This window comes from Pan paniscus, chromosome 23 (assembly GCF_029289425.2).
Source record: "Pan paniscus chromosome 23, NHGRI_mPanPan1-v2.0_pri, whole genome shotgun sequence".
In the NCBI taxonomy this organism is placed as follows: domain Eukaryota; kingdom Metazoa; phylum Chordata; class Mammalia; order Primates; family Hominidae; genus Pan; species Pan paniscus.
This window is the reverse complement of record NC_085927.1, coordinates 27,114,865-27,141,260: the sequence shown is the minus strand read 5'-3', so window position 1 is coordinate 27,141,260 and position 26,396 is coordinate 27,114,865. Positions and strand designations below refer to the sequence as shown.

General features: G+C 35.5%; 1 protein-coding gene across 2 annotated transcripts in view; it reads left to right on the top strand.

The window, feature by feature from the left end:
* Positions 1 to 1,982: 1,982 nt before the first annotated feature.
* Positions 1,983 to 26,396, top strand: part of XKR3 (XK related 3) — a 38,575-nt gene continuing 14,161 nt past the window's right edge. Inside the window, exons 1-3 of one of the 2 annotated variants that reach the window (XM_055105551.2) lie at positions 1,983 to 2,075; positions 15,594 to 15,935; positions 23,636 to 23,889. In XM_055105551.2, coding sequence (XP_054961526.2) covers positions 15,604 to 15,935; positions 23,636 to 23,889 — 586 coding nt within the window. In that variant the 5' untranslated portion in view covers positions 1,983 to 2,075; positions 15,594 to 15,603. Of the gene's footprint in view, positions 2,076 to 15,590; positions 15,936 to 23,635; positions 23,890 to 26,396 lie in introns of both variants that reach the window. The other variant, XM_055105552.3, reaches the window with a different exon arrangement.

Here is a 26,396-nt window from a genome sequence, read left to right as displayed (position 1 = left end):
TTTTCTGAATGTTTCACAGTAAATGTTTACTAGTCTTGTGATGCTGCAAATTGGCAATCAGATATATTTTAAAGTGACAAGGTTGCCCTGTTCATCACCAGTTCTGTACATCACACAGATCAAAAGTAAGGTGTTTAAGTTTATTTTAAATGTTTTTCCCAAAAATTCTGCTTCCACCACTTTTCCAAGCTCTACCAGATGGATACTCAAGAATTGACCAAGGCAATCTCTTCTCTCATATTTCACTGTCAAATACTCTTAATCAGTGAGTCCTGTCAATTCTGTGTTTCTAAGAAATGATGATGGTGGTCATGATTATAGAGATATCAATAGGAACACCTTTCCAAACTTCACTGTGTACCACGAACTCTTCTTCCTGCTGCCGATGTATTATTTTCTCTACGCTGCTATCTCCCCAGGAAGATTCTAATGATGTTATTATTGTACAGATGTGGAAACTGTAGCTTATGAGGTTTTAATTTTGCAATTCAAGGAAATGACAGGATTCTGGCAGTGTGGTAGCTCATGCTTGTAATCCCAACACTGGAAGGCTGAGGCAGGTGGATCACTTTAGCTCATGAGTTTGAGACCAGGAAGATGGTCAAACCCCGTCTCCTTAAAAAACACAAAAATTAGTGTACATGGTGGCATGCACCTGTGGTCCCAGCTACTTGGGAGGCTAAGGCAGGAGGATCATTTGAGTCCTGGAGGTTGAGGCTTCAGTGAGTCTAGGTCACGCCACTGCACTCCAACCTGGGTGACAAGGGCAGATCATGTCTTAAAAAATAAACAAATAAATACCCACCACAACCAAAAGCAAAGGAAGCAAGCATAATAAGCTAGTTAATATGCTTGTTAGCAATGTGGACATTTATTTTATAGTTAAAAGAAAAAAATAGAAGTGACAGTATTGTAACTCAGAAAGTCTGGTTCCAGAGTTTGTACTGCTAACCAGAACAACTTGAGCATCAGTTGATATTTTCCATTTTTTTTGCTCTACTTTGTCTGATATTAATATAGCCATTCCAGCGGTCTTATCACTAGGGTTAGTAGTGCACAGCTTTATTCCATCTCTTCCGTAGTAATTGTGTCTTTATGTCAAATATGTGTTTCCAGGAGACAACATATAACTGGATTTTACTATTTTTATTTCTCTTATAGGCTTTACCTTTTAGTTGTGGTATATAAGCCATTTACAGTTAATGTGCTGATTGATGTAGCTTTCTGTTTTCTCCATGTGTTACTTGTTCCATTTTCTCTTATCTGTCTTCTTTTCTATTATTTATTTTTTTTTTGAATTTCCTATTATGGCCTTTGTTGGTTTCTTAGCTGTTACTGTTACTTTAGTTCTTGCTTTGAGGTTTGTAGTGTACATCTCAAATTTACCACAACCTACCTTGAAGAGGTATTACACTTCTCTATGGACAATGTTAAAACACTAAAACAACATGTACCGTTCTCCCCTCTCAGCCTCTGTGCTACATGCATTTTTAAAATTATATAACCACAATATTTTATTATTTCAACAGTCAATCGCATTTTTCAAAGATTTGATTAAAGAAAAAAGTCTAAAATTAACATACAAAATTGCCATTTTCAGTTTTTGTCATTTTATAAGATCTATTATATCTTTGTGGCACCTATCACAGCCATTTGATAAATTAATTTGTAGATACAGTAAGAATGTCATGTATTTATTAAAGTTTTTAATAGTGATTTTAAAATTTCTTATTAGGTGGCAAAAAATAATAAAAATAAATGCCCAGAACGAGTATGTTATAAAACTAAACTGTAACTGCATGTAACAGCTATAGCATGGTTTGTTTGAACTGAAATTCACATAAAATAATCATATTGAAGTCCAAAAAATTTAAAGATGTAGTGTAAATTCAATTTATACGAAATTGAAGCACGAGGTTTCCTAGATACCTGCTGCCTACAGAGTTAGAATCTAATTCTTCTGATTATTCTTGTAACAAAATCTTTTGAAATTCTAAATTCTGATGCAGAACGTATCAGTGAAACTCCCTCCCACTGTCTCTTGTATTAGCATCAAGGAGGCGAGAAAAAATAAGGTAAAAAAAATTTCTGCTGTGTTTATTTTTTTACCTTCCAAATCTTGCTGAGTATTACTGTTCAACAAATGAAAAAAAATTCTCATCAGTTGTACCTGTTTATTGCCAATATACCTGGAAAGCAAATTCACTTTGTGTACAAAGTTGCAGCTGTTTCCAGGTACTTGAAACACAGTAACCAATAAAAATACTCCTTATAATTAGGCTCCTGATTTTTGAGATGCTTTGTTTATCTTCTATAGTACTCTTAAGATAATCTGTTAGAATTATTTTAAGTATTCTTTCTATTGATATTTTTCTTAAGTTTGGCTGTACTGTCATAATAGAGCTTTCTAGAAGGAAAGCAAGCAAAGTTGCTTAACAGCTTTGATATATACATTTTTTCAGTTAAGGTCAATGCTATCATAGAAAATTACATTTTATTTTTAAATTGTGGGTTGAAAGTCTGATTTGTGACTCTTAAACATGAAGATATTGCTTAATATTATTAGTCTTAAACTTGAGCATCAGATAACATCAGAGTTGAGACTTAACTCTAACATCTTTGTATAATATTTCCATTTACTTGAAATCTATGTCAGTCATATATCTTATTTGTCTTAGTCATAATTGTTTTATGGATGATAATAGTTTGTGTTTTAGTTTTCAAATGGGAAAAAGGGTATTCTATCACAAAAGAGGGGTATTCATGAAGGAGTTATAACTTACAAGAGATTGTGAAACAGTCATCCTATTTCTAGCATCTGTTAGGTTTGCTTTCTCATCTATAACTGTGCATGACATTTCAGGGGTAACATCAAATCTTTTTTAAAAAATGAATATATTATTTACCTGTCATCACAATTCTTTCCTGATTACTCTGTCATTTCTTAGATATAATGCAACTTTTTTTTGTTAAGTAAGCATAGTAAGTGATTGAATGAAAGAATGGTCTCTGTATTATGTACTGGAGAGGGATGTCAACAAGATGGCGTACTAGGAAGTGTCAGGCCTTCATGCCTTCACAGAGTCAGTGAATTAATAACAATATTTGGACCACAATACCTTTGTGAGAGCTCCAGAGACCAGTTGAGAAGCTGCAGCACCCAGGTCCATGTTAAATATGAAGGAATCCAGCAAAAGGAGTATGAACATTCATGTCATTTTACTTGTCAGTAGATCTGTTTCCATCTCCCTGTGTTGCATAGTGTGGCAGAAACAGGAGGAACACTTCCCTGCCAAGACTCCTCACTCAGTTTAACTCCCTGGGATTCTTCCAATTATACATGCTAATAGTCTATTTCATTTTTATTGCTGAGTAGCAACCCATGGTATAAATGTACCACAGCTTGTTTGAACATTCACAATTGAAGAACACAAGGGATGTTCTTAGTTGAGTTGCCTTATACCTTCATGTACGGTTTTTTTGCGTAAGTTTTATTTTCTCTAGGATAACTGCACTGAGTTGCAAGGTTGTCTGACAGCTGCATGGCAAACAGTTTTGGACTGACCCTACCGTTTTACATGCCACCTAACAATGCATGAGTGGCTTGTTATTTCTACATCTTCACCAGCATTTGGTGTTGTCATTACTTGTTAAAATTGTAGGTGTTTTAATAGATGCAGTGATGTAGCTAGTAATGTTCAGTGACTTTTTGTGCATTTATTTCCCATGTTTATATCCTTCTTAATGAAATGTCTTTGTACCCTTTGTTCACTAGCTAATTAATTTCTACCTAGGTATAGTAATTGGGTACACATTTCATATATGCTTTCTTCCATCTGCACATTGGCTTTCTAGTCTCTTCATAAGTTATTTCACAGAGCAGAAGTTTTAAGTTTTGATTTGATCTAATTTATCAGATTTTTTTCATGGCTTGTATTTTTGGTATCAAATCCAATAACTCTTTGCCACGCCTAAGAGGTTTGAATTTTCTTTATTATTTTTTAAAGTGTCCTAAAAAGTGTTAGAATTTCAGATTGCATTGAAGTTCATGAACCATTTTGCATTAATTTCTGTAGGGTGAGTTTTATGTTAAGGCTATTTTTCCTTAACCTATGGATGTCCACTTGCCCTAGCACAATTTGTTAAAAGGCTATTTTTCCTCCACTGATTTGTGTTTGCCAGCTTTGTGACATATTGCATCATATCCAAACCAGTGTGACTCTATTTCTGGGCTTTCTCTTCTACATTTTTTATGAATCTATCCCTAGGCAAATACCATACTGTCATGATTACTTTGGCTGTGTAATCAGTCTTTAAAACATTGTTGATAGATTCCTCCCATTATATACTTCTTTTTCAAAATTGTCTTAGCTATCCAAGGATGTAAGTTTGCTCTATCTCAAAAAATCCTTTTCGAGATTTTGATAGGAATTGCATCAAATATATAGATCAAGCTGGGGAAGATTAACACAACATATTGAGTCTTCCAATCCATTAACACAATGTATCCTTCTTTATTACTGCTTTGATTTCTTTCACCAGTGTTTTATATGTTTCAGCATACAGAGCCAGCCCATACCTGTTTTTTTTTAATGTATATCAGAGCATATCACATTTTTTGGAGCAGTTGTGGATGATTCTGTTGCAAATTTGGGGTCCTCCTGACCTGTAGCATAGGGAAATAGCAGATTGCTGACTAGTTTAGATTCATTTCAACTGTTCAGAGGATAGGGGGTTGGGTGGTGGTAGATGCTTAACTCCCCAGTGGAGCCCACTGACAGAATAGGGTAGGGTAGTGGAAAGAGCAGTCAAGAAGCACATTGCAATCATCTCTACTTAGATCTGGCTCTTTAACCACTATTGTTGTTGGGTGGACCTGGGTGCTCAGCTTGCTATTGGACTCTGCTGACACTGGTTAGGGAATTGGAATCGGAATGCTGTCCTCTGTTTTAGCTGGTTGGGAAATAGAAGATTAGCTGCCTCCTCTGACTTTAGAGGGAATCAGAGCATCACTGACCTGGGAGAAGCTTGTCTCTGTACATGGCTGCAGAGAAACTGAAGTAGTAGTTTTTTTTCTGTGGTGTTCGTCTGGAGTAGTTTGGTTATTCTCCATAGAACGGTTTTGTGTAGTTGTTTGTAGTTAGGTTATCCTCTCCTGGTCCTTGGGCTGGGAGAGAACAGGATTTTCTTGAAGCTCTTTTTGTCTGTGCCTATTGGAGATTCAGAATTGGAAACTTCTATAGTCCATTATGTGGGATACATGGAAGGCAATAAGAAAACCCAGTATCTTTACCATAGTATCACTCTTCAAGTCCTGAAATCCCTAGACAAGACCTTTCAGAGTCTGTCTTTGTTTCTTGTCATTATGTCCGTGGTGTTTTAGTTGTTCAGAGGAAACACTGGGGTGTTGCATTGTACCTGGAAGTCCTAGGAAGTCAAAGTTTGAGGAAGGCTTTAAAGTACAAAGCAAACCAAATCTCATAAAGCAAAACATGGGGAGGTATGATTGCAGAGAATGAAATGATATGATTTACCTATAATAAAGTGATTTTATAGAATAAACTTTTCACCAAAATTAATCTCGAAGAAGTTTTATAATATATGTGAAAAAGCCAATGATTTATAGCATATAAATAATATAGGTCAATGAAGAACAGATGAAATACCTGCCATACACTTTGGAAAAAAAATAAAGTTGGCAGTGCTTCCAGAAAATATTACCAAAAATATGTTCTTTTTCAACTGCAGAAGGGATATAGTAATAATGGCTTTTCATAGGTTTTATTTGTTAAGTAACAAATAATTCAATTGAAATCAAGCACTTGTTTCTAGTTCTCTGGGGCAATGTGAGCAGTTGCAAAACCAAATATTATGAAAACCAAAGATTAAAAGTGTAATATAATATTCTTTTTAAAAAAATAAAAATGGCTGTCAAGGAAGAAAACATCTGTGAGATTTGAACTCCAATATCACTAATTTGGGAGAAACTGGATAGTTCATTGAAATAGTCAGCTGAGGAGTAAATGTGGATATAGTCCCAGGGAAGAGACCATTTCTGAGTCCAGTGGGGTTGGGCTTCCTGCCTAAATAATTTGTTAAAGAAAGTGTTGTTTAGACATTTAGCTGGAATATTTGAGCCAATATAGAAAGCCATTGACCACAGATACTAGGATCTAACACAGAATGAGGTTTTTATTCAAAGCCATGAGGGGAAAGTTCATATCTCAACCTCCATCCTATGTGATATTCAAGACTGAGGTCAGATTTTTTTATATTACGTACAAGATATAACTACCTCAAAAGCAGAAACTGATTGATTGGTGGACGTTCGATGCCCTAAGAAACAGCCAAAAAAGACACACTAAGGGGAACACTCAAGGATAAAAAGTTGAATTTAAAGATTCTTCATAATAAGTAGGTTTTGGTGTTCTCTGAGATGAATAAATGGAATCTAAAGGCAAAACAGGTGAGTAGGAGGACAAAAATAAATTTTTTAAATAGAGAATTATACCTCATTGAAAAATGAACCATATACTAAAAAGTCAAACAAATTTTTGTTTCTTTGTTTCTTGTATAGTAGATTCAGCACAAATATAGCAAGAATAAGTAATTTTCTAAGTGGATCTGAAAGTAAGTTTGCCAGTTGTGGGGGAAAATACATAAATGTAAATGTCACATTTCATTTTGAAATTTGATAGTTTGCTGACAAACAACATATAATTTATTTTTGGTATGAGTCTCTTCCTTGCAATATTGAGAATATAATTATACTAAAATGCTATTTATTGTTTATTTAAAATGAAAATGCAACTGGGAATTCCATGTTATATCTGATGACCATACATGAAAGATAAGTTAATAAAAATTGAGCTCAGAGTAGACAACTTTCATATTAAATTACAAGATACACCAGAAGGAAAACATGTATAGAAGGGCCAAAAGGCAGAATATGAAAATAAATTCTACACTGGATATTATTCCACATAAGTTGTCATTTAATAAAAATACATTTTTCAACTCACAAAGATTAAGCAAATATTAAAGACTTAGTGAAAGCCAAAGGAAAAGAAGTATAAAACCTATTATTTTTATTTTTTAGCAGGGACAAAAACAAATATCAAAATTAAAATGGTACGTAGGAATTTGTGTGGGTTTTTTTTGTGGGGGCTAGAAATACATTTTACATTTTTAGGAAAAAAATGTCAACTAACTGGGTCCTTTTGATTAGCTACAGAAAGTGTAGAAATATGGTAGTTAATGTCAAAACCAGGAAAAATGAATATTTTTTCAAAAAAATGAATAACTACAGAAAGTAAAAATATGGTAATTAATGTCAAAAGCAGGAAAAAATAAATTTCTGCAAGAAAAATAATACAATTAGAAAAAAAGGTTCAGGGTAGGGAGAGGGATTGAACAACAGGCTGAAAGAGAGGCGGCAAAGGCAGAGACAGAAAATCTTGGCTAAATAAAAAGATATCTAATCAGATATTATGTAGATAAGAGAGTAATCATATTAGATGTAAATGCTTCCAAATTATGTGTTAAAATATTAAATACTCTAACACTGGATTGAGAAAATATGCTTTTACTTGGGAATAATCACACTGAAATATTAAAACAAAGGTGTAGAGAAAACAAATATTTATTTAAAAAGATAGGCCACTACAATTGTATAAGACAGAAGAGAATTTTAGAAAAAATGCAAGCAATAAGGAGGGACAATAATAGATAACAGAAGAGGTGACAGGCAAAATATGAAATATCAAAATGTGAAAAAATTTTAAAGATATGTAACAGTCACAAATTTAAATGCCTCAGTAGCATTGTCACAATATATGCCAGAATTAAATTTGATGGATATTTATTTATATTGACAAATCACAATTGTAGTGAGAGGTGATTAATATATCAATCATCTAGACTGATGAGTATACAGACATTTAGTTGTTAATAGGAATACTTTGCAATTAACGATTAACAATCCTTTTATATGTATATAAATGTTGCTACCTTCACTCTTAAAAAGTAAATATGTGTCTTAACCACTATATACCTTCTACTTACCAAGAAAGCATTCTTTTTTAATGATGATTTACTTGGTTCAAAAATGTGATCTCAACAAGTTTTAGATAGATAATTTCATATAGATCTGATTTTATGGTTAAATGTAACCAACATAAAATTAACAGACTTTCCAGCTCATTCTGAGGCAAGTAGTACTCTGATAACAAAACTAGAGAAAGCCTGTAGAAGAAAAGAATGTTACAGACAAATATATTTCATGAATACAGACAAAAATTCCCAAGGAAATACTAGCAAATCAAATCCAGCAATATATGAGAAGAGGTACATTTCATAACCAAGTAGGATTTATCTCAGGAATGCAAGGTTAGCTTAATATTCAAGAATCAGCTATGCAATGCTGATACAATTAAGGAACCCAAACCATATGACAATCTCAACAGATGTGGTAAAATATTTTATAAAATCCAACACCTTTCTACGATAAAAGCACTCAACTAGGTGGGAATAGAAAGAAAATACCTCAGCCTGAAAAAAGGCATCTACACAAATCCCAAATCTAACATGAAACTTAATGCAAAAACCTGAATGCATTTTCCTCATGATCCAGAATAAGGCTAGGATGTCCACTGCTGCCACTTCTCTTTGACATTTTACTGGGAGTTTGATTTTGATGAGGGGCAATTGGGCAAGAAAATTAAAAAAAAAAAAGCCATCTAAATTGGAAAGGAAAAAAGTGAATCTACCTCTGTTTGCAGATGACATGATCCTGTATACAAAAAATTCTGATAAATCAGAACTAATAATTAAGTCCAGCAGAATTGCAGATAACAAGATCAGTATACAAAAGTCAATTATATACCTAAACAGTAACAAAGAGCAATCCAAAAATAAAATGAGATTAAGAAAAACATTTCACAAAGATAACAAGAGAATAAAATACTTAGGAATGAATTTAACAAATGTGCAAACATTATAATCTAATAACTCTAAAATATTGTTGAAAGACATTAAAGAAAATTGAAATAAATGGAAAGATATCCAATATTCATGGATTGGAAGATAACATTAAGTGACAACACTGCAAAATTGACCTACAGTTTCAATTAAGTCTCTACCAAATCCCAGGTGGCTTCTTTATAAAAATAGCTATGGCAATTCTACTATTCTTATGGACTTTCATAGGATGCAGAATAGCCAAAACAATACACTTTCCATTCAAAATTTACCACAAAGCTGCAGTAAAGATAGTGTGGTACTGACACAATACACCAATGAAATAGAATTGAGAGTTCAGAAAGAAGCCTTCCCACCTGTGTGCAATTGATTTCCAACAAAGGTACCAAGATAAGTAAATGGGGAAACATAGTCAAAATCTCAAGAAATGGAGCTGAGACAACTAGATATTCACGTGAAGTTGGAACCCTGTCTTTTACCACAGTTATCTCAAAATGTATCAAAAACCTAAATTCAGGAGCTGAACACAATAAAATAAAACTCTAGAAAAAAGGTAGACGTTAATCTTTGTGACCTTAGATTAGGCAAACGTTTCTTCAATATGTAACCAAAAACACAAATAATAAACATCAATTAAATTGAACTTCATTGAAATTAAACTTCTGTGCTTCAAAGAGATTATGAAGTAAAATGACACTATGGGAGAAAAATATTGTCACATCATATCTAGAGCTAAGCATAGGAAATGATAATTAGCTATCAGAAAAATGAAAATCAAACCACAATGAGATACAATGAATCTCAAACCACAATGAGATATATTGAATAGAATGGAGTGTAATCAGAAAGAAATAACAGATGTTGGTGAATATATGGAAAAATTGGGAACCTCATCCAATTGCTAGTGGGAACATAAAGTGAGGTTGCTTCTTTAGAAAACAGTCTGGTAGTTTCTCAAAAGATTGGACATACATTCACCATATGTTCCTAAAATTAAGATATAATTGTGAACATTTGTATATGAATGTTACTAGTATCATTATTCACAATATAAATGTTTCCATCAACTCCAGATGCGGAGGTGGGCCTAGGTTGATGCTACCCTTGCAGTGGGTTTGCATCATACATTCACTCACCATATATCTGATATAATTGGTGCAAATCCACATATTCTATAATAAAACCACCAAGATAAAGAATTTGGACAAATTACTTAAACTTTCTTGCCTCAGTATGCTCGGCTTAAAAATCGGACAGAATAGCAAGCCAGTTATAGAAGTCTCGAGTTTAGGAAACCCCAGCCTTTTAAAGGGAGGTAACAGCAAACCTGCTTAACTTCTGCCTTAGAAAGAGGCATTATCTTTATCTTCTTCTTGTTTTTTTGTTTGTTTGTTTTTTGTTTTCTGTTTTTTTTGAACCAGAGTCTTGCTCTGTCGCCCAGGCTGGAGTGCAGTGGTGCAATCTCGGCTCACTGCAAGCTCTGCCTCCCAGGTTCACGCCATACTCCTGCCTCAGCCTCCCGAGTAGCTGGGACTACGGGCACCTGCCACCACGCCCGGCTAATTTTTTGTATTTTTAGTAGAGACGGGGTTTCACCGTGTTAGCCAGGATGATTTCTATCTCCTGACCTCGTGATCCACCCGCCTCGGCCTCCCAAAGTGCTGGGATTACAGGCGTGAGCCACCGTGCCTGGCCCATTATCTTTATCCTCTACAGTGATTGTTATACACAGCTCCATGAAGATAATCTACAACAAAAGGCTGTAAGTCACGAACAGCCTCATATTGTATGAGTCTGTTTATATTAAGTGTCTGTAATAGGCAAATCCACAGAGACAGAAAATGGCTTATTGGATACCAAGGGCTCTAGGAAAGGGGGAAGCTGGTATAGAATGCTACTGGTACAGAGTTTCTCATTAAGGTGATGAAAATCTTCTGTATGTAAGTAGTGGTGATGTTTGTACAACTTTGTGAATACCTTGAAAATCACCGAGTGTGTACTTTATTTTATTATTATTATTTTTTAGACGGATTCACACTCTGTCTCCCTGCCTGGAGTGCAGTGGTGCAATCTCAGCTCACTGCAACCTCTGCCTTTAGGGTTCAAGTGATTCTCCTATCTCAGCCTCCTGAGTAGCTGGGATTACAGGTGCACATTACCATGCCCAGCTAATTTTTTTATTTTTAGTACAGACGGGATTTCACCATGTTGGTCAGGCTGGTCTCAAACTGCAGACCTCGTGATCTGCCTGCCTCAGCCTCCCAACGTGCTGGGACTACAGACGTGAGCCACCGCGCCCAGCAAGTGTGTACTTTAAAATGGCTAATGTTATACTATGTGAGTTATCTCTCAGTCCAAAAAATGTTTAAATCTTGGTTAAAGTTGTGTGCACTACCAGCCTTAACAGGAATGTATATGCAGGTTAAACACACAAACAAAAGTACTGAATGTGCCCCAGTGACATAAAGGGGCAGGGAAGTGAACAACTGGAAAACAGTGAGAGCTAAACTCAAATTTGGCATTGAGTATGAAAGAATGCTTTCTCCAGTCTATGTAGGAAAAACTGGAGGAAGTGGCCATGTAGTTGGATAATTTTTCACTTATAACAAGTGCCTGTAAATATGCCCCTAAATATTAAACCTTTTTTTGTTTTGTCTTTGTTTGTTGTTTTTTGTTTGTTTTGTTTTTTGAGACAGAGTCTTGCTCTGTCGCCCAGGCTGGAGTGCAGTGGTGTGATCTCAGCTCACTGCCAGCTCTGCCTCCCGGGTTCACACCATTCTCCTGCCTCAGCCTCCTGAGTAGTTGGAACTACAGGTGCCCGCCACCATGCTGGGATAATTTTTTTGTATTTTTAGTAGAGACAGGGTTTCACCATGTTAGCCAGGATGGTCTCCATCTCCTGACCTCGTGATCCTGCTGCCTCAGCCTCCTAAAGTGTTGGGATTTCAGGCGTGAGCCACCGTGCCCGGCCATATTAAATCATTTTTTTAATAAGAAAGTGAAGTTCAGAATCTAGAAAGGAGTTGGCAGTACCAACATTAAATTATAAATTGTTCAGCGTACACGTGAAGAATATAACTTACATTTTAGTTCATGTTATACATACATATAAGCAAACAGAGTTTTCTATTTTGATAACAAAACCACCAGGATAAAGAATCAAGTCAAATTACTTAATCTTTTCTTGCTTTAGTCTCCTTAGTTTAATAAGAAGACCGAATAGTAAGCCTGTTACAGAAATTAAGTCTGTGAACCTTTTAGAATAAAGATCAGGCCAGCCACGGTGGACTCAGGGTGAATCCAAACACTTTGGTGGGGCCAAGGTGGGTGGACCACCTGAGCTCAGGAGTTCGAGACCAGCCTGGCCAACATGGCAAAACCCCATCTCTACTAAAATTACCAAAAAAAAGTAGTCAGGTCGGGTGGTGGGCGCCTGTGGTCCCAGCTACTGAGAGGCTGAGGCAGGAAATCGCCTGAACCCAAGAGGCAGAGGTTGTGTGGTGAGCCGAGATCCTGCCACTTCTGCCTGAGCAACAGAGCAAGACTTTGTTACTTCCTATTAAAAAAAAAAAAAAGAAGAAAGTGAAAAAGAAAAAAAAGATCAAAGTGAACTGAAAATATATCACGTATTGTTTTCCACAGTTCACCTGAGAAAAGACAAATATCCATGTACTGATAGAACTTACATTTTGGCTTTAGTAGGAAGCAGTGACAACAACTAGTGACTTTTAAGTAAGAAGCATAAGGCTCGTGGGTTCATGTATATGCAGGTGCATAATATAAACTCAAAGGAGATTTGAGCAAATGTTTTGAAATGGCAAGGAGAGCAGAACCTCTGAGGTTGTAGTATGTACTGGGGCCCTGACCAAGAAAAAGAATGGTAGAAGATATGTAAAAGTGAATAAGAATAAAATTACATATGTGTTTTTGTTACATTATAAGGACCATGATTTTAGCTTAGGAAAGGGGGAGGCTGGGATTGAATGCTAATGGGTAGTTTCCTTTTAAGGTAATGGCAACATTCTATATATAAATAGTGTTGATCTTTCCTGTAACTTTGGGAATACCCTAAAAATCACTAAATGTGTACTTTAAAATGGTTACTTTTACAGTATCTGAGATATAACTCACATAATATAAGAGGTAATCGAGGAAGGTAGGGGATCACTAAAGAGGCTGAGTTAATCGCCTGAGAAATGTGGATGGCCTGCATCTGGGTGATAGCAGGAGGAATAGGGAAAAGTGGCTAGATTCTGCATGTGTCTTAAAAGTAAAACATGCAGAATTTGATGATTAATAGAAATGATGCAATGAAAAGAAAAGCATTAAGGATGACCTTATGTGCCTTAGCAGCAGGACGTAATTATTATCAGGTGAAATGGGAAACATATGGGGAAAGTTGTTTGGAAAGTGGATCAGAATTCAGTTTGTAGCCTTGAGTTCAAATTGCCTATTAAACTCGAATATGTACAACAGACTCCTATAAGTTTGGGGCATTGGTAAGAGACTGGCTGGAGATATAAATATGGGACTCAGTACCATTCAGAAATCCATTGTACAGGAAAAGATAACCAGGAGATTGAGAGTAAATGCATCAGGAATAATTCAAGTAAGAGGGAGACTAAAAAATAACTCTTATAATTGGCCAGGTGTGGTGGCTTGCACCTCCAATGCCAGCAGTTTGGGAGCCTGAGGCGGGCAGAAGGCTTGAGCCCAGGAGCTCGAGACCAGCCTGGGCAATATGAAGAGACCCTGTCTCTACAAAAATACCAAAGTTAGCTAGGCCTGGTGGCCTGCAGTCACAATCACCCGGAAGGTGGAAGTGGAAAGATCGCTTGAGCTTGGGAGGTTGAGGCTGCAGTGAGTCCTTGATCGCACCACTACACTCCAGCCTGGACAACAGAACCAGACCGTGTCTCAATAAACAAACAATGATAGGAATTTTAAAAAAAACTATTATATTTGGCAAAAAGAAAGTTAAATATAGTACTTTTGGTGGACTGTTGGGGATGAAAGCCTGACTGGTTAAGGTAAGTGGAATGTTCAAATGAGAGCATATTATCAATGGCAAAAATATTCAACTGAAGTTTAAGGTAACATATTACATTTAGCAATTAGGGTGTCACTGATGACTTTTGAGAAACCACTGTGACTTCACTGTTGTGGGATAAAACCTGAGAAATAATAAGAAGTGATGGAAAGGAAATAACTAATAGAAATTCTCTGTGGCAATTAAAAGCAGAGAAAAAGTTCAGCACCATGAGAGACAGTTTTTGTTTTGAATTGTAAAATATGGTTTTTTTAATACACGTGTGATAAGGAAATCAGAGCACCAACGAGGAGAATAAAATAAATTACACAAAAGAGAAAAAGATCAATCATATTGATGGATTGGGTCCAGGAGGACATATTTTAAAATGGCATGAAGGTTTTGTCTTTGAATAAATAAGTGCATATAGATAAAGGTGTGATTTAGATCAGAAAAACAAAAGAAGTTGAGGAATTTAATATTCTGCAGCATAAAATTTAAAGAATTTGAGGAATATTTATGATAAATTATGACAAAGCAATGCAAAGAAAGTTCAAGAAATGAACAACTTGTCAAATAAAATAGATAACTTCCTGCTTCTTCCCTCTCACTTTTTTTAACTACTACTTTTACTTTTCCCATTAATCTTTTTTAAAAACGACCAACATCTTCTGGGGAAATATTATCTTTCTTTCTGGAAATTTGCATTAGATGCTTACTCATTTTTTGTGCTTTCAATATATTAACAGCATTTTTAGTCAGAAAAATATTTCTCTAAAACAATTTCATTTTAATATTTACTTGATTTAAAAGTACTGTTGCCTTTTATTTTCCTTCTTATTCATTTTGTTTTATATTGCTTCCCACACATAGTGACTAATTGATGTTCACAGTATGTCAGTAATTTTTCTGGCGGTTTGTCTACAGAGAACCTAAAATGAGCTGTTTTTCCCCCCAACAAAAGAGAGTTCAAACCTACTATTGCCATGCAGTCTGGATTTTACATCTATTTAAATTGAAACTTTACTAGATTAATAACTTCACAGAGTTAAGTTCAGCCAAGAAACAGTATTTTAAATGCAAATAACCAACATCTAGCAATAAGTGGAACTTAGAGGCCTCACTATTCTGTATTCCTTTACTAATCAGGAATATCTGGGGATAGTTTTCTTAGTGTCATCATGGTTAGACTTGGCTTAGATTGTGCCGTTTTATTTTAGTGGATGTCAGCTGCAGACATTGGCTGAAAAGCACAAAAAGAAAACTTTTGAGTAATGAACATTTGTTTCATACTACTTGGAGATAGGACTATCATCTCAGTGCTAAGAGGTAGTTGATGCCTCATAGAAGTTTGATCGTCTACTTCTTTAAAACAATGTTTTCTGAAGAAATAGTATGTCAAATTAGACATCATAGTTCAATATTCCCTAAACCAGACATAGATTTTTCTATTCTGATTAGTGATCCATATCTACCTGTTAACATTTTCTATGAATAGTGAATTATAGAGAATCTTGTTTACTTCTGTTTAAATTTAATACTGAACTCTACTGGATTCACTGACAAGACGACTTTGAATTAGCAGCACCCTGAGAATGGAGACAGTGTTGGAAGAGATGGATGAAGAAAACACAGGAGTTTCATCTTCGAAAGAAGAAATAGTCCTTGGCCAGAGACTCCATATAAGCTTTCCTTTTAGCATTATCTTCTCAACTGTTCTCTACTGTGCTGAGGTTGCCTTTGGTTTATACATGTTTGAAATTTATCGAAAAGCTAATGACACATTCTGGATGTCGTTTACCATCAGCTTTATTATTGTGGGGGCAATTTTGGATCAAATTATCCTGATGTTTTTCAACAAAGACTTGAGGAGAAATAAGGCTGCATTACTTTTTTGGCACATTCTTCTTTTAGGACCTATTGTGAGGTAAGTGACACAAATATTTCTCATTCACTACCTCCAACAAGTAAATTGAATATAAATAGATGGCTAAAAAGATTAAGGATGCCATAATTATCGTTTCCGGAATTGAAATATTTCCCTCTTTAGATTTATTTAGTTTTCACACTTTCGTAACTGTTCCTATTTAATTGTCATCAGTTATAAGGTAATGATAGTTTTTTAAAAATGCAAATGGGAATAAGTCAGTCATTTCTTCTATTCTTTCTATGTATGTGTTGTAGTCCAGTCTTTACTATTTTTCTCATTCGGCCTAACGGGCATTTTAAATAGTTACGAGGCCTAGAAATATAACCTTAAATTAAGGAATGAGAGTAGAGTGAGTGAGAAGAGAGAAAGGCTTGAAAATAATCTCATAAATTTTATTTGTCAACTGAAGCGAATTTAACTTTTTAGTGGTAATTTTCCAGACATCCTGGAATTTGTAGCTGTGACTTGGAATATCAAAACATAGCTTAGCAATTCATTTCCATATCACTTCTGTCTGTTACTACACTGATTTTCATGAGTACTGTAAATTTTGTTATGTTAATCTGTCTTACTCATAGTTCTAAATTCTTAGTTACTATATATGTGAATAAACATAAAATTTGGCAGGTAAATTCTTTCTTTTATAACTGTCTTTTCACTGAGTGTTTTAGGTAAACTCAAGTTTATTTTTCTGTGTGAATTTCAGAGCTAGATGTTGATAAATTTTATTTTATCCAATTAAACTTATAGATTAACTTTAGGAAAGACTAACGTGCTTTGAAAGAACAATTCTTCATATTTATGGACCACATAGGAATTAATATTTATTTAAGATTGATGTATCTTAAGTGGTTTTTTTTGGTGTGTTTTCTTTATTGAAGTTTTTATATTTTTTAGGATTCTTGCATCATGGATTTACATTTTAGGTTAATACAATGCAAAGTATATTTTCATTTTACTTTTTATTATTGTTAACTGTTTTGTTATTGATTTAAAACTTAACTGTAGGTTGGGCGTGGTGGCTCATCCCAGCTCTTTGGGAGGCCAATGCAGGCGGATCATTTGAGGTCAGGAGTAGAGTCCAGCCTGATCAACATGGTGAAAAACCGTCTCTGCTAAATACAAAAAAAATAGCCGGGCATGTTGGTGCATGCCTGTAATCCCAGCTATTTGGGAGGCTGAAGCCAGAGAATCTTTTGAAACTGGGAGGCAGAAGTTGCGCCTAGGCAACAGAGCAAAACTCTGTCAAAAAAAAAACAAAAAACCTTAACTATATTCCATCACAAAATGTGATCTGCATTATAAAATGGAAATACATGTTTATATATGAATTATATAAACATGTAAATTTAAAAATATAAATATATAAAGGGAGTCTTGAATTATTACCAGATGTGATGTCAAATGTTACAAAGGTTTTTCACATGAGCTAAATAAGACAGTATTGCTTAATTGACTTTTTTCTTTCTTTTTTTTTTTTTGAGATGAACTATCATTCTTTTTCACCGAGGCTGGAGTGCATTGACACAATCTTGGCTCACTGCAGCCTCTGCCTACAAAGCTCAAGAGATTCTCCTGTCTCAGCCTTCCAAGTAGCTGGAATTATAGGTGCCCACAACCATGCTCAACTGATTTTTATACTTTTATTAGAGATAGTGTTTCACCAGGTTGGCCAAACTGGTCTCCAACTCCTGACCTCTAGTGAGGAATTGGCAGACCGTCAGACTGACATTTGAGAAACTCTCAGGCTGTTTACCAAAGTAACTGTACTTCCTCACCCTTAGCTCCCTCTAGCAATAATTAGGGGTTCTTATTTCTGCACATCCTTCTCCACTCCTACTGCCTCTTTAAATCATAGCTCCTAATGCGAATGAATAAAATTTCATTGTGATTTTGGTTTCTATTTGATTTTTGAATGGTCCTGGCAGCCTTGTTGAAAATCAGCTGACGGTAAATATGAGTGTATATTTTGGAGTGTCTTATCTATCCCATTGATCTATGTATTAATTCTTATTACCAGTTTGATGAATAATGTTTTGTAATAAGTTTTTAAGTAGAACGTATTAATTAACAAATTAATTAAGTTGATAATATTATTTTTGCAAAATTGTTTGGCTGTGTGGAGTCCTTTGCATTTCCCAACTGATCAGTTGTTTGTTTCTGCCAAATATTGTGAATAATAATAACAACAATAAAGGCAATGAATTTTGATATGGAATGAATTGAATCTGTAGATAAGTTTGGGGAGTATTGTCATCTTAATAATATGAAGTCTTTCAACTCACGGTCCTGTGATGTATTTCCATTTACTTAGGTCTTTAACTTCTTTTGTTGATGTTTGGTAGTTTTAAATGTACAGGTCTTACACTTACTTGTCAAAGTTATTTCTAAATATTTTCTTTTTTAGGTTATTATAAATAAGGTTTTTAAAGCATCATTCTCAATCGTTCATTGCTAGTATGTAGAAATACAAATCATTTTTGCATACAGATGTTGTGTACTGAAACTATGCTGAGACTATTTACTAGCTTTAATTTTTTTTGTGTGGATTCCTCCAGATTTTCTATATACAAATTATGTCATCTTGAATAGAAGTAGTTTCACATCTCCTTTTTAAAATCTGTTTGCCTTTCACATCTTCCCTGGTAACCCAACCACTAATTGTTTTGGTTAGAACCTCTAGTACTATATTGAAAATGAGTTTACATGTTTCACTTATTTTTGACATAAGGGAGAAAGTTTTCAGTCTTTCGTCGATGAAAAGAGTTAAACTCTGTAAAATATTTTGAAGGGATTTATTCTGAGCTAAATGTGAGTGACCATGGGCTATGATACTGTTCCCAGGAAGTCCTGAGTACATGTGCCCAATGTGGTCAGGGTACAGCGTGGTTTTATACATTTTAGGGAGGCATGAGACATCAATCAAATAAACTAAGAAATACATTGGTTTGTTCCAGAAAGGCTTGACAGCTCAAAACAGTGGGGTGGTTGGGTGGACTCCAGGCTATAGGTAAATTTAAACATTTTCTGGTTGACAACTGGGTGAGTTTGTCTAAACAGCTGGGATGATAGAAAGGAAACAGGTTAAGATAAAATATTGTGGAGACCAAGGTTCTTTTGAAGTCTTATAATGTCTGCCTTTAGAGAATACATAACAAATGTGTTCTATTCACACCTTTTAAAAGTGCTAGACTTTCAGTTAATCTCTTCAGATTTGGGAGGGCCTGGAAGTAAAAGATCTGGGGAAATTAATAGAGATTCCGTGCAGATCCAAATTCTCCCCCACATAGGACAGCTTTGTAGGGCCATTTCAAAACATGAGGGGAAAAAAAACATGTTTTGTGGTAAAATATTTTTACTTTCTTCTTTATTTTGTTTTGTTATGCCAGAGTCAGACTGGAAAGTAAGTCACATTATATAGGGTTAATTAGAAACCATCTGATGAGAATTTATGGTTTGTAGGGTATTAGTACCCAGACCCCTTATATAGGGATTTGGGCAAGATTACAAAATGAGAGCTTAGTCCTCATTTTTGGCATGAAATATTGTACTAGCTTTTTTTTTCTTAATTGATGGCTTTTGCTAGTCTGAGAAAGTACTGTTTGTTGAGTGTTTTTATTTTGAGATGTGTTGGATTTTGCAAAATGATTTTTTCTGCCTGTTGAGATGATCCTGTGATTTTTGTTCATTATTCTGTTAACATAATGTATTTCACTGATTTTTATATGTTGAATCTGTTATGGGAAAGTGGTCCTTATCCAGACCCCAAGAGAGGGTTCTTGGATCTTGTGCAAGAAAAAATTCAGGGCAAGTCCACAATGTGAAGTGAAAGCAAGTTTATTAAGAATGTAAAGGAATAAAAGAATGGCTACTCCATAGAGAGAGCATGCCCGAAGGCTGCTGGTTGCCCATTTTTATGGTTCTTTCTTGATGGTATGCTAAACAAGGGGTGGATTATTCATGCCTCCCCTTTTTAGCCCTCATAGGGTAACTTCCTGATGTTGCCATGGTGTTTGTAAACTGTCATGGCACTGGTGGGAGCGCAGCAGTGAGGACGATCAGAGGTCACTGTTGTGGCCATTTTGGTTTTCGTGCATTTTGACTGGCTCCTTTGCTGCAACCTGTTTTATTAGGAAGTTCATTATGACCTGTAGTTTTTATTACACACATTTTAGAACACATTTGCCATGTATTCTCTAAGGGCAGCCATTATAAAACCTCCTTTTTATCCTGTAACTTAGAATGCTTTAAATATCTGGGAATGCAGCCCAGTGTGTTTCACATTCATTTTTCCTAGCTCCTGTTTAAGATGGAGTTGCTCTAGTTCACATGCCTCTGACAAATCTCTTCTTGTTGCGGAAATAAATCCTATTTGGTTGTTGTGTATTATCATTTTTTATATGTCACTGAGTGTGGCTTTCTAGTGTGGTGTTGAGGACTTTTTTGTCTGTGGTTCATAAAGGATATTGGTCTGCAGTTTCTTCTAGTTTTTTTTCTCATTTTTGACAGGCTATAGCATTTATAATAGATTTTATTATAGTTATGCCTTAAGACAACAAAACAAGTGTATGCAAAAGTGGAAAGGTAATTTATGAAAACATAATGATTGTTAAATTCTGGTCTACTGTAACTAAGGAAAATTGTGTGTGTATATATATATATGTCAATTGAGGACACTACCAACCTTAAGATGGATTGACATGGAAGTCCCTGATTAACATAACTTTACAGCTTAACATCCTCTCCACGATCTCCACAAGGTTTTAGAAAGTCTTACTTTCATGGCCAACTTTTTAACTTGTGTGACTATTTTATTTCTGCAAAGCTGTCTTAATGTCTTATTTTAATGTCAAAAAAATAGAAAGGATGAAGGAAAAACCTTGTTTTGTTTTTCACAAGCATCACCTTTGGTGTCAGTTAATGAGTTTGTAGGAAGACTGGGATGACTGCTGGGCGCAGTGGCTCATGACTGTAATCCCAGCACTTTGGGAGTCCCAGGCAGGCAGATCACAAGGTCAAGAGATCGAGACCATCCGGGCCAACATGGTGGAACCCTGTCTCTACTACAAACCCAAAAATTAGCTGGGTTTGGTGGCGCCCACCTGTAGTTCCAGATACTTGGGAGGCTGAGGCAGGAGAATCACTTGAACCTGGGAAGGAGAGGTTGCAGTGAGCCAATATCACGCCACTGCACTCCAGCCTGGCAACAGAGCAAACTCTGTCTCAAAAAAAGAAAAAAAAAAAGAAAGACTGGGATGGTTTACATGAATTATCTGTTAGGATTAAATATTAGACATTCTACCTCTAAATGTTCTCAGTTATCTTCTTTCTTTCCTTTACTCCTTACCTTCTTTCTTTTTCCTTTTTGAAGCTAAGACAATTCAATCAAGTATCTATAAATTTTTCCTTCCCCAAACCCTGATAAAATTCTTCATATAAGATAATGAAAGACAAGGGATGGGAGAAAAACTGTTTTCTATTTGGTCAGAAGATAGAGATAATAAATGATAGTGTGTACTTAAAGGTCAAAAGTATCTAAAAGGTATAGTGATATGATTTTCTATTTAATTTATCATACATTTCATAATTGCTAAAGAAGAGCTAGTTAATAGGGTCTAATGAAATGATATATTATGGCCATTGGATTATGTGGTGAGAGAGAGATACAATAGTAGACAATGACAGAGGAGACTTTGGAGATATTGAAAATATTCTGTTTGTTTAAAGAAGGGTGTTACTTACATTAATGATTTTTTATAAATTTTAACAATGTCTCCTTTTTGGAAAATTGCAGTTTGTATTAGAGAAAATGGGCTCCAGACCATTTAGTCACATACTTTTCTTTCAGATTTGTGCTGGATTTGTTCATTTTTGCAAGTTATTGGGTGTATAGAAGCTTAAAGTTAATACAGTTTTCTGACAAAATAATATTTTGCACTGACCTTTATTATGCTGATGATGCTTTTTTTGCATTGAAATGTTTCTTCTGATTTTATAAAAGCACAAACAGCCTTTTCTGTTGTTTGCTTTTTTTTTTTTGCTGATAGCTTTTATTTCTTGTTCTTATGCTTTAATTATAACTCTTTAACACCTGACAACTTGTAATTCTGAACATGTACGTTTAGTCTATTTGCCCGCATTGCGTTATTTTAAAACTTACACTTACTTATATATTTATTTTTTTGAAATGGCATCTTGCTGTGTTGTGCAGGTTGGAGAGCAGTGGTGTAATCTCAGCTCACTGCAATTTCTGCCACCCAGGCTCAAGCGATACTCCTGCCTCAGCAGTAACTGGGACTACCTACAGGCACGCACCACCACACCAGGCTAATTTTTGTATTTTTAGGTGAGATAGCGTTTCACCATGTAGCCCAGAATGGTCTCCAACTCCTGAGCTCAAGGGATCCGCCCCTTCTTGACCTCCCAAAGTGCTGGATTCCAGGCATGAGCCAGTGAACCTGGCCACACTTATTTAATTTTATTCTTTATAAATCTTTTCTGCCTAGGATATATAAGACTTCCTTAATCTGAGAATTCATGATTGTAACAATTTGAAACTCTTTTTCTAGTCATTATTTTAAAAATACTGCCACTTCCTGTATTCTTTTAAAATTCTGATCAGAAGTGTAGGCTTTGTCACTCTTTTCTTAAATGCCCTATAATCTCCATCATATATTAGATGCTTCTTTCTCTCTTTGCTACATTTTTTTGTAATTTTGTTAAAGTTATTTATTTTTCAATTATCGAATTAGCTTTCAACTATTTAATTTACCCAGTGTTTTTTATATTTTGTTTTCTAGAGATTCTGTTGGTTCTTTTTAATACTTGCTCATCATTGAGAAGCATTATTTTTTCATACTTCTGAAGTACTCCATTATTTCTTCAAAAAGTAAATATTTTTTGGTTTGGTAAATTTTACATAGGAAATACGTTGGGGTCATCTTGTGCTTCTTATTCATGGTATCTTGCTTTTATTCATGTTTTGTGATTTTTTATAAAGATCTGCTTATTTCCCATAGATTTTTATTTGTGAAAGTTCTTTGAGGACTACTTTGAAGTTAAACTCCACTATAGATCATATCTGTGTATGTTTTTGTCACTTACCTGTGGCTGTTTTAAGCATTCATTGAGTTTTTTTAGACTGCTGTCTTAAAATAATGCTAAATGAGCTAAATTTCATCACTAGAGAAAAATCATAAGTCAAAATATGTTCCAATGAAAATTTGGGGTCCTTCCTTTGAGGCAGTTGACATTTGTATCATGGGAAGAACACCTAAAAACATTGATGTCTTAAAAAAGTTGTCAGAATAGTATGTTTCTGGAGAAATAGCTTTTGTATGTGTCAGAATATTAATGCATTAGAAAAACATTGTAATATTATTTAATCAAACTGACCTTGAGAAAGTGAATTGAATTGTGTATGAATGAGGAAATTTTTACTTTTCATCTGCTGTTTGAATTTTTATCAGACTGCAGTTATGTATTATTTGAAGTTGAAAATGAGGGGAAGAACTACCATAAATAATAATATTAGAAACTGTTAGAAACTTATTTTTTATCCAGTGTGATTAAGTTAATATTTGCCATTTGATAGTATAATTTCAAAATTAAGAGTTCCTCTCCTGAGAAACTTTCAAATATTTCTAGATGTCTGTCACCAATAAATGTTAATCTTGGATGTTACTTCATGTTAACAGGTGTTTGCACACCATTAGAAATTACCGCAAATGGTTGACAAATCTTAAACAGGAGAAGGAAGAGACTCAAGTTAGCAACACAAAGAGAAACACGATGCTGGAAAGGGAGATTGCATTCTCAATCCGGGATAATTTCATGCAGCAGAAGGCTTTCAAGTACATGTCAGTGATTCAGGCTTTTCTCGGTTCTGTTCCACAATTAATTCTGCAGATGTATATCAGTCTCACTATACGAGAATGGCCTTTGAATAGAGGTAAGTTGAGTTACTTGATGCTGAAAGACACACAAAGGTCAATAAGGTGTACTAATATAATAGAAATTGAGAAGTTGAAATATGTAATCCCAAATTACAGTTGCACTAAATTTTTTATAAGATTGAATTTCTATGAATTTATTTGATTAGCAGATTATAAAAAGATGCTGCTGGAATCCATAGAAATTTAATATAATTAAAAGTTAGCATCAATTTATTTTATTGACACTGAAGAGTTAAATTAAGCTTGATATAATATTTAGAGATGAAGCGGAGGAATAAGTTTTTATCTAAAACATATTTTTGTTATAATCTGCCTTGTATAAACAGCATTGCTTTTTTTTTTTTTTTTTTTTTTTTTTTTGAGACATAGTCTCACTTTGTCGCCCAGGCTGGAGTTCAGTGGCCCCATCTCGGCCCACTGCAAGCTCCGCCTCCCAGGTTCACGCCATTCTTCTGACTCAGCCTCCTGAGTAGCTGGGACTACAGGTGCCCGCCACCATGCCCGACTAATTTTTTCATATTTTTAGTAGAGATCGGGTTTCATTGTGTTAGCCAGGATGGTCTCGATCTCCTGACCTCGTAATCCACCTGCCTTGGCCTCCCAAAGTACTGGGATTTCTGGCATGAGCCACCGCGCCCAGCCAAACAGCACTGCTTTTAATAGAAGTCGAAACTGCATGAAAATTAGAATGTGCCTAAGACTATAAAATTGTATAAAAGTCACCAGGCAAATAGTTCTGTATATTTTATTTTAAATTTTTACCTTAGATACAGGGAGTATATGTACAGTATACGTACAGGTTTGTTACATGGGAATATTGTGAGATACTGAGGTTTGGAGTGTGGATCCCATCACCCGGGTAGTAAGCATAGTACACAAGAGGGAGTTTTTCTTAGGCCACCCTGTTCTTCCCTCCACCCAATAGTGGTTGACAATGTTTGTTATTTCCATATTTATGTTCAGGTGTGCTGAATGTTCAGCTTCTGCTTATGAGTAATAAATCTATTTGGTTTTCTATTCCTGCATTGATTTGCTTAGGATAATGGCCTCCACCTGCATTTATGTTGATGCAAACGACATGATTTATTTATTTTATATGACAGCACAGTATTCCACATACACATACATGGAATACTATGCAACCATACGAAAGAAATTAATCAGTTATTTTCCTTATCCAGTGTACCATTGATGGGCACCTGAGTTGATCCCATGTCTTTGCTATGGTGAATACTGCAGCAATGAACATATGACTGTATGTGTCTTGGACCTAGAATGATTTATATTCCTTTGGGTACATACCCACTAATGGGATTGCTGGGTTGAAATGGTAGCTCTGTATTAAATTCTTTGAGAAACTTCCAGAGTGCTTTCCACAATGGCTGATCTAACTTATACTTCTATCAGCAGTGTGTAAGCATTCCCCTTTCTCAAAAGCATCCTCACCCAACACGTGTTGGTTTCTGACATTTTAATAGTAGCCATTTTTGCTGGTGTGAGATACTATCTCATTGTGGTTTCGATTTGCATTTCTCTGATGATTACTGATGCTGAAATTGTGGGGGTTTTTGTTGTTGTTGTTTTTTTTTTTTGAGAAGGAGTTTCACTCTTGTTGCCAAGGCTGGAGTGCCCTGGCATGATTTTGATCCACTGCAACCTCCACCTCCCAGATTCAAGTGATTCTCCTGCCTCAGCCTCCTAGGTACCTGTGATTACAGGCATGTGCCAACATGCCCAGCTAATTTTGACATTGTAAAACCTTGTAGAGACAAGGTTTTGCTATATTGGCCAGGCTGGTCTTGAACTCCTGACCTCAGGTTATCCACCCACCTCAGCCTCCCAAAGTGCTGGGATTATAGGGGTGAGCCACTGCACATGGACTTATGCTGAGCAGTTTTTCATATGCTTGTTGGACACTTGTATATCTTCTTTTGAGAAGTATCTGTTCATTTTCTTTTACCTTTTTTTTTTTTTTTTTTTTTTTGAGACAGAGTCTCACTCTGTCGCCCAGGCTGGAGTGCAGTGGTGCAATCTCGGCTCACTGCAAGTTCCGCCTCCTGGGTTGACACCATTCTTCTGCCTCACCCTCCCAAGCAGCTGGGACCACAGGCGCCCACCACCATGCCCAGCTAATTTTTTTGTATTTTTAGTAGAGACAGGGTTTCACCATGTTAGCCAGGATGGTCTTGATCTCCTGACCTCGTGATCTGCCCGCCTCAGCCTCCCAAAGTGCTGGGATTACAGGCGCGAGCCACTGCGCCTGGCCACTTTTACCTATTTTTTAACAGAGTTATTTGTTTTGTGCTTGTTGATTTAAGTTCCCTATAGATTCTGGATCTTAAGCCTTTGCTGGATGCATCGTTTGCAAATATCTTCTCCCATTGTGTAGGTTGTCTGTTTGCTCTGTTTACAGTTTCTTTTGCTGTGCGGAAAATCTTTAGTTTAATTAGGTCCCAATTTTCTATTTTTGTGTTTTATGCAAAATTGCATTTGGGGACTTAGC